Source organism: Prionailurus bengalensis, chromosome D1 (genome assembly GCF_016509475.1).
Source record: "Prionailurus bengalensis isolate Pbe53 chromosome D1, Fcat_Pben_1.1_paternal_pri, whole genome shotgun sequence".
Taxonomy (NCBI): domain Eukaryota; kingdom Metazoa; phylum Chordata; class Mammalia; order Carnivora; family Felidae; genus Prionailurus; species Prionailurus bengalensis.
Genome location: NC_057346.1, coordinates 110,932,345 through 110,946,559, shown reverse-complemented (window position 1 = coordinate 110,946,559; position 14,215 = coordinate 110,932,345). Strand labels below are relative to the sequence as shown.

The 14,215-nt window shown below is 61.9% G+C and overlaps 1 protein-coding gene across 1 annotated transcript; it reads left to right on the top strand.

Moving 5' to 3' along the window:
• Positions 1 to 429: 429 nt before the first annotated feature.
• LOC122484071 (aldehyde dehydrogenase family 3 member B2-like) lies at positions 430 to 8,448 on the top strand. Its single transcript, XM_043581818.1, has 10 exons — positions 430 to 654; positions 4,027 to 4,189; positions 4,588 to 4,698; positions 4,892 to 5,012; positions 5,165 to 5,250; positions 5,370 to 5,451; positions 5,662 to 6,048; positions 6,424 to 6,590; positions 7,169 to 7,268; positions 7,541 to 8,448. The coding sequence occupies exons 1-10, from the start codon at positions 596 to 598 to the stop codon at positions 7,723 to 7,725; spliced, it is 1,461 nt and encodes a 486-aa protein (XP_043437753.1). The 5' UTR covers positions 430 to 595; the 3' UTR covers positions 7,726 to 8,448.
• The last annotated feature ends 5,767 nt before the right edge of the window (positions 8,449 to 14,215 follow it).

The following is a 14,215-nucleotide window of genomic DNA, read 5'->3' as shown; positions in this document are numbered from 1 at the left end:
GTCCCACAGTGAATAAGAGAGTAAGTGAACAAAAGAACGAGGTAACCACCCGCAGCTCTACAGGTGTCCCCCTCACCCCCAGTCCAGGCTCTCTCGGCTCACAGCCCCTTCCTCTGCCCTGAGGATGCCAGTCAGACACATTAGGAGAGGGGAAATAAAGGGGCTCAATGGCATGAGGTTGGGGGGGGTGTGCAGGGAGCTGGGTGGGCCATAAAACCCTGCTGGCTGAGGGCTTCCTGGAGGAGGCAGCATTTCCCACCAGGGTCCCACTGATCTTTTCATCCTGAAGCCCCCTGGGGGATTTGTCTCCTTCTCAGGCAACTCCCTGCCAGCACACTCAGAGTGGCCCGGAGTTGCCAGACCTGTTCTCTAAACAAATGCAGCCAACTCCCAGCCCAGCCTGGGGAGGGGTGTAGGTCTATGAATTAAGAGGCAGCTTCTGCTAGGTCTCCCCCACAGCCGCTCCACTGCGGGGCTTGGGCACAGGAGTCCGGTAGAAGCCGACAGGCTGCTGGGGCTCCTGGGAGGATTGGCAGACGGCAGCAGCAGGGGTGAGACCGGGCCGAGGAGCAGAATCAGCACACCTGGAGGCAGAATGTCAGGCAAAGAGGGCAAAGGTACAGCGAAGGATCCAGAGTCGGAGCCCACGCTGGGGTACGTGGGGCCCTGCGGTCGGGAGCCAGCCGCGCGAGGGAGTGAAACGTGGGGCCACAGGGCCAGGGGTCGGGAGCGGGCTCAGCTCAGGCAGGTGTCACTGCCCTGCTCCGGCTGTGCCTTCTGACTGGATCTCACTTTCCACCCCCCCCCTCCACCCCCCCTCCACCCCCCCCAGGCAGGTTCCTGGGAGCACCCTTGGAGGAACCGTCCCTCCAGACCTGTGCTGGTCTGGCCCCGGGGGGTGGGGGTGGGGGGACAGATCCCATCCTTCCTTCCCGGAGGAGCTCCCAGGCTGGGGGAGGAGGCAGCGTGTGGACAGACTGGGACCAGCCAGGTGTCACCGGGGCTGGGATGGGGATGGCTGGGGAGTCGGGAGACGAAAAGGGGGGAGCTCCTTGGGAGGCGAGGCCAGAGCTGTCTTTGGTGTAGGGTTGTAAAAGCGACGCTTACTGACACTTCTTTCCGCTTCTGGAAGTATCACAAGCTGACTACGCAACATCTGCGAGAGGCGGAGAGATGCTAGGAAGTCAAGAAAAAAGCCCAGGGTGCACCTTGGTGCAGGGTCTCAGTGCCGGTGGGGTGAGGGGCTAGGGCCACACAGACTGGGACTGAAGCCGCCACACAGCAGCCTCGAGGAGGGCAAATCGGGTCGCCTCTCGGAGCCCCGGTTTCCTCATCCTTCCGACGGCGCAGTAACGAAACCCGCGAGGCTCAAAAGAGACGTCGCACACCAAGCACTCAGCTCCGGGGCACCGGCTGTGCTCCCCATGTAGCCTGTGTTCTGTGACGTGCCCACTGGCCGCGGGATACACTGCAGGGCCCTGCCCAGCTGTGTCTTGTTTCTCAAACCCCGGGCACACGCGCGTCCCTCTGCCCAGAACGCGTGCCCCCCCGAGAGCCTCCGCCCCTGCCCCTTCCCCGCTGCAGCTGGCTCCCGCTGGTGGGGCCTGTCGCCGGCCTCTTGGAGCCTGCGGCACACCCTTTCACGCTTGGGAATTGCTTTCGGTGCCACCGTTCTGTGTTTGATTTTTTTTAATGTTCATTTTTGAGAGAGAGAGAGAGAGAGACGGAGAGCGCGAGCAAGGGAGGGGCAGAGAGAGAAGGGGAGACCCAGAACCCGAAGCAGGCTCCAGGCTCCGAGCTGTCAGCACAGAGCCCGATGCGGGTGTTCGAACTCACGAACCGTGAGATCAAGATCTGGGCCACCGACTGGGGCCACCCAGGCGCCCCTGTTCTTCTGTGTTTAGACTGCGAGGTCCCGAAGGGCCGACCGAGTCTTCTGCAGTCACCCACATGGCCCGGGCCCGGCCAAAGCCTCCCTGACAAGCAGCCCGGAGTTTCTTGTCAGCAACCCCTGAGGCCTTGCTCCCCTGCAGCAGGGAAGGCAGACGGGGAGGCACCTTGGATGAGAAGCAGGAACCAGCTGGTCAGCTCCAGCCCCACCCCTGGCCTTGCTGCTGACCTCACCCCCCACCCAGCTGTCTGTTTCCTCACTTACTGGGCAACAGTGGGGATGGGGCTGGGGATCTGGCCACCCTTAAGCTGAGTCTGAGATTGTCCCCAGGCACCCCAGGTGGGCACAATGGGGACACAGACAATGACGGCTGAGAAAGGCAGGGAGCTCCTGCCCTGCCAGCCTTACCTGGAAAAGGTACGATGGGCTGGGGCCAGGATCTTGGGGTGGACATCAGGACACCCAGGTGCCATAACTCATCCCAGACTCCTCCGCTCTGGGCCTCGATTCAGGGCTGAGGCTTTTGACCCTAGAGAGGTACTAGGGAGCCATGGACAAAGTTAGAGCAGGGCTGATAGGACCAGGAGCTGTTTGAACCCCAGGCAGGGAAAGCTGGGTGAGGGAGGGTGATGCTGGCATTCCAGGCAGAGCTCTGGGACTGAGGGTGGGCGGTGCCGTGGTCCACTCAGGCCTCACTCCTCCAGGAAGCGCTCAGAAGGAAATGGGGCTCTGCTGTCTGGGACAGCGGTCTAGGTGGGACGCAGTCCCCTCCCCCCACCGGGCCTGGCTGTGGGAGGGCATGACCGGGGCCCCCTTCCAGCCCGTGACAAGAACAAGTCTTTACTGAGCAACTACTGTGGACTGTATCCTCTGGACCCTGGGGTCCAGAGCCCCTGTCCCCACGGAAGGGAGTGCACAGTGCCGGGAGTGACGGCCTCACCGCCAGGGGGAGGGAGGCATCTGCAGACCGCCTGGGAGTGTGTGCAGCATCTGTCCCGTCGCCCCGAATTCCCCCGCTGGGACAACCCCCTGAGCTGGGCACTAGCTGCTTTCCTTGTGTTATGGCTTCCAAGAATAGTAACCGCGGCCGCCGACGTGCGCTGAGGGCTGCACGGCCAGGCCTGTGCTGTGTGCTCCACAGAGGCGGGCTGTTCCCACTTCCCAGATGAGGAGACTGAGGCTCGGAGAGAAGGAGTGACCGGCCTGAGGCCCTGGGAGTGGTGGAGGCACGGATGGGGCCGCCGGCCTGCAGGTGCCCAGGGGAGAGGCTGAGCCCCATCTCCTCCACGGCCAGCGCGCTGAGGTCCTGGGCTCCGGCCTGCAAGATGCGGCTGAGGACAGAGGACAGCCCAAGACCACACGGACAGACAGACACACACACACAGACGCACACACAGACACACACAGGCACACAGAGAGACAGAAATATGCACACGGACAGACACAGAAAGACAGGGAGGCACACAGGTAGCCTCTGGGTTGGGGTGCTCAGAACCCCCTTTTGCTCTAGGTCTAAGGAATGCACCCCCTCTGCTGGGCCCCTGCTCCCTGGCCCCCTGCAACCCCCCCCACCCTCAGCCCTTCGGGGGTTCCCTTGGGCCGTCTGGCTACGGCCCAGAGGGATTCGAGGCCCCAGGCTCTCTCAGCTCTCAACCTGGCCCTCCGCCTCTGCCTTTCCGCGCATGCTCGCCCACCAGAATGTTCCTCTGCTCCTTGCGCTGAGACCCTCCTTCCAGGACCACCTCCCCAGAGCAGACACGGGGCCCTCCTTCCGCTGCGGGCACCTGTGGATGGCACGCCCGGCCTCGCTTTCCCCGTGAGCCCCTGCAAGCATTCCGTTAAGAACCCTCAGAGTCCCTGCTTCAGGCCCAGAGGGGGCCCTCCGTGTCACCCGTTGGATCCCTGCTTCTCAGCTTTGCTTGCGGCCTGGTGCCAGGGCTGGAGGGGACCCAGGCGCGAGTGTGGGTGGGGCACACACATTGGGTGCGTGCGCGGGGGCAGCCCGGGCCCTCCGGGGCTACACGTGTGCCCCTGCGGGAGTGTCCTGAGCCCTCGTGGCTGCGGCCAGGGCCGGGGGCGGGGGGACTGGCCGTGAGGGTGGGGGAGCCCCGGCCCACGCCGCCCCCTCCCTGCAGGATGGACCCCTTCGCGGACACGCTGAGGCGGCTGCGGGAGGCGTTCAGCGCAGGGCGGACGCGGCCGGCCGAGTTCCGGGCGGCGCAGCTCAGGGGCCTGGGCCGCTTCCTGCAGGAACACAAGCAGCTTCTGCAGGAGGCGCTGGCGCAGGACCTGCGCAAGGTGGGGGCGCGGGGGCGGGGCCGGGGGGGCAAGGCTGGCTGTGCCCCCCACTCGTTCCTGTTTGTTGCACAGACCCTTCCCGGGCGTGCAGTGTGGGGTAGGCGCTCTACGACATTAACTCACCCAAACCTGTGGGGCGTGGTCCCCATGGTACCCATGGGGAAACTGAGGTGCATGGGGGTGAAGACACCTGCCCAAACTCCCACACCCTGGAAGCGGCAGGGCGGGAGCTGGAGCCCGGGCCACCTGTCCTGGGGTCCACGCTGCTCGCCGCTCACCGTGCCGTTCCTCGGGAACCGTCTCCACATCCCGGGGTGAGGATTCGTGGGGACCCCACGCCCTAGATCCCCTCCCCGCCCTGCCCCAGGCCCGATCCCTGAGTTCCATCTCCACGGCAGGCAGCTTTCGAGGCAGACATATCCGAGCTCATCATGTGCCAGAACGAGGTCGACCTCGCGCTCAAGAACCTGCCCACCTGGATGAAGGACGAGCCTGTGGCCAAGAACCTGGTGAGCCAGCTGGCCCGGTCGGGCAGTTCCAGCACAGGCCTCTCCCCCACCCTCGTCCCACGGCGAGCCACTGATGCTCTCGAGTCTTCATGAGGACTCCTTTGCACAGGCACCTCGGGGACACTGGGGGTGGCTTTGGGGTGCTCCCCGCCCCCTGCAGCGCCTCACTATGCCCCCCACCCCTGCACTCCAGCTCACGCAGATGGGCTCTGCCTTCATCCGGAAGGAGCCCTTCGGCCTGGCACTCATCATCGGCCCCTGGAACTATCCCGTGAACCTGACCCTGGTGCCCCTGGTGGGTGCCCTCGCCGCAGGTGAGGAGAGCGTCCTGAGGCCCCCTCCCCACCCAGCCCAATAGCCCTTCCCTAAGAGGGCCCCCGGCCTCTGGCCTGTTCCTTGCATCTCTGCCCTGGGTGGCTGTCGGGGCCCTGGACTCTCCCCACGTCTTCCACCTCTGTCCCTGCAGGGAACTGTGTGGTGCTGAAGCCGTCAGAAATAAGCAAGAGCACAGAGAAGGTCCTGGCTGAGGTCCTGCCCCAGTACCTGGACCAGGTGGGGATGGCCCCCCCACATCAGCACCCGGTGGCCCACCCCCCGCCTCTGTCAGCTGGGAGGGGTCCAGCCGTCCCCAGGGCTGCAGTATCTCCTGAGCCGCCTGTCCCGCCCTACAGAGCTGCTTTGCCGTGGTGCTGGGCGGGCCCCAGGAGACGGGGCGGCTGCTGGAGCACAAGTTCGACTACATCTTCTTCACGGGTGAGGGTGGCCTCAACCAGTGTCCCGGGGGGAAGGCTGCGGAGGGAGGAGGTGGTGGCCAGGAGGGGGAGCATCCAGATGGCGATCAGCCCCTGGGCCTTGGAAGGTGGAATCTGGGGGGAGCAAGGCCTGGGGCACCTGCCAGCCGACAAGGTACAAATGGGCCAGGAGAGGGGGGGCCTGGACCCTCGTCAACTCCCGTGTCCCCAGGGAGCCCTCGGGTGGGCAGGATCGTCATGTCTGCCGCCGCCAAGCACCTGACGCCCGTCACGCTGGAGCTGGGGGGCAAGAACCCCTGCTACGTGGACGACGACTGTGACCCCCAGACCGTGGCCAACCGCGTGACCTGGTTCCGCTACTTCAACACCGGCCAGACCTGCGTGGCCCCCGACTACGTCCTGTGCAGCCCCGACACGCAGGAGCGGCTGCTGCCCGCCCTGCAGAGCGCCATCACCCGCTTCTACGGCGAGGACCCCCGGAGCTCCCCGAGCCTGGGCCGCATCATCAACCAGAAGCACTTCCAGCGGCTCCGAGGCCTGCTGGGCTGTGGCCGCGTGGCCATTGGCGGCCAGAGCGACGAGAGCGAGCGCTACATCGGTGAGCCTGCCGTCCTGCCACAACCCCCGTGGGAAGGCCCGTCCATGAGGCGGGTCCTGCCTGGGCCGCGAGTCTGGGCCGCGAGGCTGCCACCTGGGCCGTGAGTCTGGGCTGCGAGTCTGGGCCAAGAGGCTCCCACCTGGGCCGCGAGTCTGGGCCGCGAGTCTCCCACGGCTGCACTGGCCGCGCCCAGCCTGGACCCCGGCTCTGGGAAGACCGTTGGGAGGCACGGGCGCTCTGCCTCAGCCCCGGCCAGGCTGGAGAACCCCTCACGGTCCTTCCTGGGGGCCGTGGGGACACTGTCTTCCCCAGAAGGTCCCTGAGCCCTGCCCGAGGCCCCCCTCCCCAGGGCTGAGCCGCGCCCTGTGCCCGCAGCCCCCACGGTGCTGGTGGACGTGGAGGAGACGGAACCCGTGATGCAGGAGGAGATCTTCGGACCCATCCTGCCCATCGTGAACGTGAGGAGCCTGGACGAGGCCATCGACTTCATCAACCGTCGGGAGAAGCCCCTGGCCCTGTACGCCTTCTCCAACAACAAACAGGTGGGGGCTCGGGTGGGGCTGGGACAAGAAAGGGGTTTAAAAAAGGTGCAGACTGGTGACCTCCCCCCATCACAGCCCACCCTGGGAGGGTTAGGGCAGCACCACTTGGCCAACGGTTCCCTGCACAAGGCTCCTGGCAGGGACGGCTTGGGCAGGGCCGAAAACCTGCCAGATGCGTGGCTGGCCAGCCGTCTGCCCCAGCCGGGTTAGCCTCCAGCTAGACGATGAGGTGCCTTTTTCTATCTGGCCTGCTCAGAGACCCCCTTCTTCCTAAAGTGCATGAAGGCTCTGTGTGGGCAAGCACAGGCCCTGAAGGGGGAACAGGGCAGAGCTCCGGGGGACCTGACAGGCAGAGGGACATGCCTGCCAGTGCATGGCTGGTGCTTCCTACCCTTCCTGTCGCCCCTCACGGTCACGGGCTCCCTCCATGTGGAAGGGGCTCAGAGGCTCAGAGGGGAGATGTCTCAGCAGAGGACGGGAACAAAGGGGGCTCCTCTGCTCCCAGTGGAACGGTTGAGGGCCCAAGCCCTCTTCCCGGATCACAAGCCCACCACCGGCCGCTCCCCTCCTCCCCGCAGGTAGTGAACCAGATACTGGATCGGACCAGCAGCGGGAGTTTCGGAGGCAATGAGGGCTTCATCTACCTGACTCTGACGTCCCTGCCGCTGGGGGGAGTCGGTGAGCCCTGCCCTCCTCTACCCTCCAGCCCCCACTCCCAGGGAAGCCCGGGTTGGTACTCCGATCCCCGGAAGGCCCAGTTTCGCCTTCACTCTCTTGCTCCTGGCCCCGGGTCTCTCAAGGCCTCAGTTTCCCTATCCGCACAATGGCTTTTTGAGTGGCTCAGCTTCCCCTGAGCTCCTTGCCAGCTCTGGGCTCCCACTTGGGCAGGAGACTGCTGCTGAGGCTGGGAGGGCTGCCGGCCTCAGCCCCTCCCCTCCACGCCCACGCAGGGAACAGCGGGATGGGACGATACCACGGCAAGTTCTCCTTCGACACCTTCTCCCACCACCGCGCCTGTCTGCTCTCCCACCCCGGCCTGGAGAAGCTCAATGAAATCCGCTACCCTCCCTACACTAACAGCAAAGAGCAGCTGGTCAGCTGGGCCTTGGGGTCCCAAAGCTGCACCCTTCTGTGAACACCCTGTGCCCCTCCAGTGCCCTACCCCCACGATCCCTGTGTCCTGCCGCTGCCCAGGTGTTCAGTGTGGGGCTCGGAAGGAGGGGATCCTGTCCAGGAGTGCAAAGATCGTCTTTTTGGGCCTTTGTCTCAACAGACCCCTGGCTGGGCAGGACCTCTGGGCCTTTGGTCCACTGTTTTCAGGGCCAAAGTCCTTGCCTGTGGTCTCCTGATTCAGCTTGGCTATGCCTGGTGATGGAATTCTTGTGGTTAGAAAGGACTCCCTTGTATCAGATCTATAATTAGGCCCCCCAAATGCAGGGCGGTTTCTAACAGCGCCACTCACACCTGGTTTGGGGAGCTGGCATAATCTGATCTTGAGCCCGGACCTGGCCAGTTGCCGAAGTCACCCGAAAGGGTGTCCCTGGCAAGGACTCTGATGCTGTGGGTAGGTGGAATCGACAGGAAAGAGTACAAGAGTGATTAGTCACATCTCCTCTGGGCACAGGAGGGGGTGTGCACATTCTGGACATGTCTATCATCCGGCCGCAGACTCGCAGGAGGAGATCGTGGTCGGCAGAGTCTAAACCTAGCCACTCCATCCGACATATGGGGAAACTGAGGTCTAGAGACAGCAGGGGGCCGAACCGAGTTTATACAGGAAAGCAGGGCAGAGCTGACTGATGGCGGGTTTCTGGAGAAATTTGGAGGGGGGGGGGCATCAGTAAACAGAATATATCTAGTGCATCGTGACCTGCCTCTTACTCTTCCCCCAATCCTCATCCTGGGAGCTCACTTCCACCCCCCCCCCACTCTTCATGGGGCTCCTCACCCCTCAGAGCCATGGGCAGACTGGGGGTGTGGCCTCTGGTTGAGGGAAAAGGAGGATGGCCGTCTTGCACACCACGGTCTCTGAAATGTGGCCCCCGGTGACCATCTAGTCAATGAGGGCATCTATCCATGGTGTTCACATCCTCTAGTCCCCTGATGACGGCAGCCTGGTCTGCACGGTGACGGGGGACAGCCTGGCTTAGGCCACACGCCGTGTCCACACATATTTAGAAGCCTCGCCCAGAGGAAGGGACTGATACAATCAAGCTGCTGGTCCCTCCGCGGCCGGGAGCTCCGGTGGGTGGCCCCAGCTTCTTTCGCAATTGTCTCGGGTATTGTTTAGAACACACAGGACGTGCGATTACGTCACTGACCGAGTCACTGTACTCGGAGGGCAGTCCGGCCTCCTTGGCAACATGCCATCCTGCTGGGGCACTGGGGTGGCCCCGCTCTCTACGCACCCGATCTAGTCCGTATCTCGGGCTCGGGCTCCAGCGAGGGCATCAGCTTCCCAACTGCCCGGGGTTGTGCCATGTGAAGGGAGATGAAAACCGGGGAGGGAGGAGTATCTTAGGCTCTTGCAGGTGAATCCAAAGGTCTTTCCACATCCGCTGCCCCCACAGAGGCGTGGGCACGAGCTTCCACCCCTCAGCTTCCCCTGCTCAGAGCTGCCAGGTTAATCCCTTTAAAACAGCCCAGCTGTCGTTGCCAAGGGTTAAAGGCCACGGCTCGCTCACGAGCAATCACTGGCCAGATGACTTAGAGCTCAGCCCGCTGGTTGCTGCACTGGCCGCCGTGCGAGAGGCCGTACCCGGACTATGCCAGGTGAGTATTAGAAGTCATCCCAAACCCCCAGGGGCGCCTGGGTGGCGCAGTCGGTTAAGCGTCCGACTTCAGCCAGGTCACGATCTCGCGGTCCGGGAGTTCGAGCCCCGCGTCGGGCTCTGGGCTGATGGCTCAGAGCCTGGAGCCTGTTTCCGATTCTGTGTCTCCCTCTCTCTCTACCCCTCCCCCGTTCATGCTCTGTCCCAAAAATAAATAAACATTGAAAAAAAAAATTAAAAAAAAAAAAAAAAAAGAAGTCATCCCAAACCCCCAAATCCCTACAAAGGCTCACACTTCTCTCACCTTCTTAAGGGTTGCACCTTATCAATCACGGCTTTGGGGACAGCACGAGTCTTACCAGACAATCCCCCCAACCTCCCAACGGCGCCTGGGCTTTGGGTTTTCTGTAGATAAATCCGTCTTTTCCTTTGCAGGTGCGTCAGGGAAGTCCCTGCAGCAGAGGCAGACCTTTGCTCGTTACCATTGTATCAGCAATGCCTTGGGTCCGGGTCACTGATGTGGGGAAGGAGAACGGGGACAGGTCCCCAGCCACCACCCCACGACAGAGGGAGGGCGGGGCTGCGCAGGTAGCTTTGCGGGAGCCCTTGACACGTTCATCGCCGTCCCTCCCACGCGAAGGCAAATCGATCTTAGCTGTCAGAAACCCGCATTGTCGGTCTTTTCTTCGAATCTCCTGGCGATGAGGCGCTTTTGTAGGCATGCATTTTTGCCAAACCACTAGGGTAAAACAGTAACTCTCTGTAAATGACAATAGACTTGACAACGGTCAGGGTTAGAAATCTGATGACAGTTTGTTATAGCACACAGGGCAAGGGAGCCTCTCCGGCAGTCTGTATTTTATTTGTTTTTATTTTTTTTAAGTTTATTTATTTATTCTGAGAGGGAAGGAGGGAGAGAGAGGGAGAGAGAGAGAGAGAGAGAGAGAGAGAGAGGCAGAGAATCCCAAGCTGTCAGCTCAGAGCCTGACGTGGGCTCGAACCCACGAGCCGTGAAATCATGACCTGAGCCGGTCACTCAACTGACCGAGCCACCCAGGCGCCCCCGCCAGTCTGTATTTTAAAAGTCTCTTGCCTCCTTTTTGCCTTCAGTCTCTGTGGGCAACGTTTGGGTTATCTCCCGGGATGTTTTACATTTACAGACCAGACTTAACCTCCAGGGACAAAGACAGAACGCAAGTTGTCTCTTAGGACTTTTGGGGTAACTGCTATTTAAAAATTTTCCGTAAAGGGGCACCTGGGGGGCTCAGTCGGTAAAGCGGCCGACTTCAGCTCAGGTCACGATCTCGCGGTCTGTGAGTTCGAGCCCCGCGTCGGGCTCTGTGCTGACCGCTCAGAGACTGGAGCCTGCTTCGGATTCTGTGTCTCCCTCTCTCTCTGACCCTCCCCTGTTCGTGCTTTGTCTCTCTCTGTCTCAAAAATAAATAAATGTTTGAAAAATAAAATAAAATAAATCAAAAAATAAAAATAAAAAATAAAAATTTTCCGTAAGTTAGGGGTCAAGAAAGCAGGGCGCGTTTTGTCTGTTTCCTCATCATTTGCTGCAGCATCACCCTCTCCAACTTCATCGGTTTCTCGGAGGTTCCGCCTCTTAGTGTCCCAGTCCGGCTGTGTCACAGTGCTGGGGTCTTAACCTTAACCAGCTTGCACCCTCCCTGGGTTGCAGACGGCAGGCCCCAGGCCGAGGCCTCTAGTTCATCACCCTGGTCTCCCTCCCAGCTCGTCTGCCAGCCTGAGGCCAACAGAGCAATGGACACCACGCGTCTTTCTCTAACCTCGGCAATTCTAACTTGCTTCCCTTTTTTTTTTTCTTTAGTTTACTTATTTGAGTGTGAGACAGTATGAGCAGGGGAGGGGCGGGGAGCAAGAGAGAAAGAGATCGAGAATCCGAAGCAGGCTCCACGCTTCGCGCAGAGCCCCACGCGGGGCTCGATCCCACGCCCCGGCGATCAAGACCTGAGCCGAAGTCAAGAGTCTGACGCTTTAACCGACTGAGCCACCCAGGCGCCCAGGCCATTCTAACTTTCTAACTGCAGCCTCGGGGCCCGCGGAACTGCTCGCGGCAGAGGTCGGCGGCCCACCGGGGCCCCCGTGGCTTCCCTCCTCTTCCGCAGGGCACCACGTGCCGCTCTGCCCAGGAGCACGGACGACGGCTGGAGTCTTTGGGGGTCCCCTGTGTTCACACGGCAGTCCGCAGTCATCTGACACAGGCCGCCGCTCCTCGCACGGAGGCTGATGGCCAAGTTGGGATATCCGCACCCCCCCCCCACCCCGAAGATGCCTCCTTCCCAAGGTCCATTTCTTTGGTCTCCTGGCTGGCTCACCAGGGGTTGGTCTGAACCCCTCTCGGGAGCTTCCCAGGTGTTACCTAAAACCGGCCCCCATCTGCGGAGGGTGGGGACTGATCAAGGAAGAGGCAGGTCATTCTAGGTTGGTAGGTGGCAGTGTTAATAAGCCAAAGGGACTTACACACGGGGCCCGTCTTGGGCAGCAGCAAGACGAGTGGGTCCCCTCGCTGCCCGCCACACCGGTACCGGGTCCCTCAGCGTGTCTGGGCCTCCGCTCCCTTATCTTGCAGAACGGGGCTCCCACTTCTGTCTTAGAATCGCTGTCGGGGTTAAAAGGGACCACGCGTGTGCGAGGCGCAGGGGCCCCCAGACTCCTACAGAAGCTGTGCCCTCCCAGAGCTTCCCGGGGCTCTGTCACAACCGTGAGGAGCCTCTCTTTGTCCTGCTGCCCTGAGGCTTGGGTGTGGCCCCGGTGTAGGAGTGCACACGACACGGATCCAGCTGTGGCCCTCCGTCTCGCTCGCGTTCGCTCGACGACCCCTCATGGGGTCGCGCGTTCGGGGCCCCTTGGAGACCAGTATGGGTGCCTGAGAGATACCCACCAAGGCCCGGATCCCCGGGGAGACTTGCCCCGGCCTCCCGGGAACCTGTCAGAGATAACACAGCCTTCCCCCTCCTGACGCACAGGCGACTGAGCCACAAGATCTAATTAAAGGCTAGCTGTCGGGGCGCCCGGTGGCTCAGTGGGGGTCGGGCTCTTGATTTCAGCTCAGGTCGTGACCTCGTGGTTCGCAGGCTGGGGCCCCGAGGTGCAGAGCCTGCTTGGGATTCTCTCCTTCTCTCTCTCTCTCTGCCCCTCCCCTGCTTCTGCTCTCTCTCTCTCTCTCAAAATAAATAAACATGAAAAAAAAAGAAAAGGTCAGCTGTCAGGTGCACGCAAGCCCTTTGATGGCACTGGTCACCTCGCTGTGTAAGTAAGGTCTGCAGACGAAAGTTCCCGACTTCACGGAGAATAACCACCCAGTTAGGTCATCGTCAGCTCCACCCGCCGTCAGTGGGTCGCCCTGAGCAGAGCTGCGTAAAGCTTATAGAGTGACCTCCTTCGCTTCCCGGTCTGAAAGGGCCTTCTCAGCCCGGGGGATACTTTACTGTCCCTCCCCCACCTTCCAAACCGGGGTGTGGGAGGCCCAAACTCAGGGCCCTGGAGTCTCGCCCAGCGTAGGTGACTCACTGCCTGGTTCTGCCTCCCTCCTCGGTGACCTCCGGACTGTCCTTAGCTCTTCCCTGACAGCTCGACCTGGAGGCCTCCAGGGCCGGGTGTGGGGGAACTTCCCCCTCATCCTAGCCCCCTTGACCCTTGAGAGCAGCAAAGAAGGGTGGGCTCAGACCGGACCCCCCCCCCCGGGTTCCGACTCCAGCTCTGCCCCTAATGCCCTGTGTTCCCTTGGCATTTTGTCTGAGCCTCGGTTTCCACATCCGTAAAATGGGTCTGAGGGTCATTTCCCAAAACAGAGCAAACTGATCCCTTTGCGTCACGCCTGTCCCTGAAAATGACCGAAAATACTGGACAAAACATTCCGAAACTTTGTTTAAAGCATCAAAAAGCTGGAAAAGTGGGACCGCACAGATCATAGCCCTTTAGGGTAAAGGTGACCTGGGAGAGACGCTGGCCCTCTGGGGTTACAAGCACAGAAGCATGTGGCTGAGGGGGTAAAGGCGGGGGGGGGGTGTTCCTCATCTGGGCATCTGCCAAAGCACAGACCTCTTGGGGGGGGGGGGTGGTTGTCTTCATCTCAGGCCTTAGAGAGTCCTCGCAAGTAATTTTCCAAGTGTGCGTGCAGCTTCCCTTCCTGGCCCTGGGAGGGAGGGCTGGCCCCACTCCCAGAGGAGGGACAGAGGGCACGGACAGGAGCCTGGCCACAGGACCTGGGCTCTATGTGGCCGCAGCAAGTAGGAGTGTGGGGTGGGGACCCCTGGGGGGACCTGGGCCAGCTCTCCGCAGGCTCGGCACAAACACTGCCCTGGGGATCTCTGGGCCCATAAACATCCGCTGGCCCAGCAGGTGCACACCCAGCCCCGGAGGCCACGGAAACCCAGACCACCTCTGCACGAAATCACCCCCTCCCTGAGGCCTCTGCACCGGCCCAGAGGGGCCAGCAGGAGCTGCCCGGAACCCAGACACCCCCCAGCTAATCAGGTGACACTCCCCATGCTGCGCCCTGGTTCCCCCACCTACAAAATGGGAGCGTAGTCCTCTTGCTAAAGGGGGCCTGCCTTGGGGTCCATCTCCCCCACGGGAACAGGCCCCTCTTCCCAACATAGGCACCGGGCGGGAGAAGCCCTGAGCTGCACCCCCAGAGGCACAAACGGGGCGGGGCTGAGCTGCGTCCCACCACAACTTTTGACACACAACCTCCTTGCCCAGCTGGGATCCCTCGGGCCTCAGAGAGCTCACCACTCTGCCACTCCAGCTCTGACCACTGGGCCCCGTGTCCGTGCCAGGGTGACCTAAGCAGGTCCGCCACCAGGTTCTCCACCCCACATGTGG

Bases quoted from the DNA above. Each gene is read 5' to 3' on its own strand.
- LOC122484071 (XM_043581818.1), top strand. From the start codon at position 596: ATGTCAGGCAAAGAGGGCAAAGGTACAGCGAAGGATCCAGAGTCGGAG. The intron at 5,251-5,369 runs GTGGGGATGGCC...CCCGCCCTACAG, and splicing joins TGCCCCAGTACCTGGACCAG to AGCTGCTTTGCCGTGGTGCT. The intron at 6,591-7,168 runs GTGGGGGCTCGG...TCCTCCCCGCAG, and splicing joins CCTTCTCCAACAACAAACAG to GTAGTGAACCAGATACTGGA.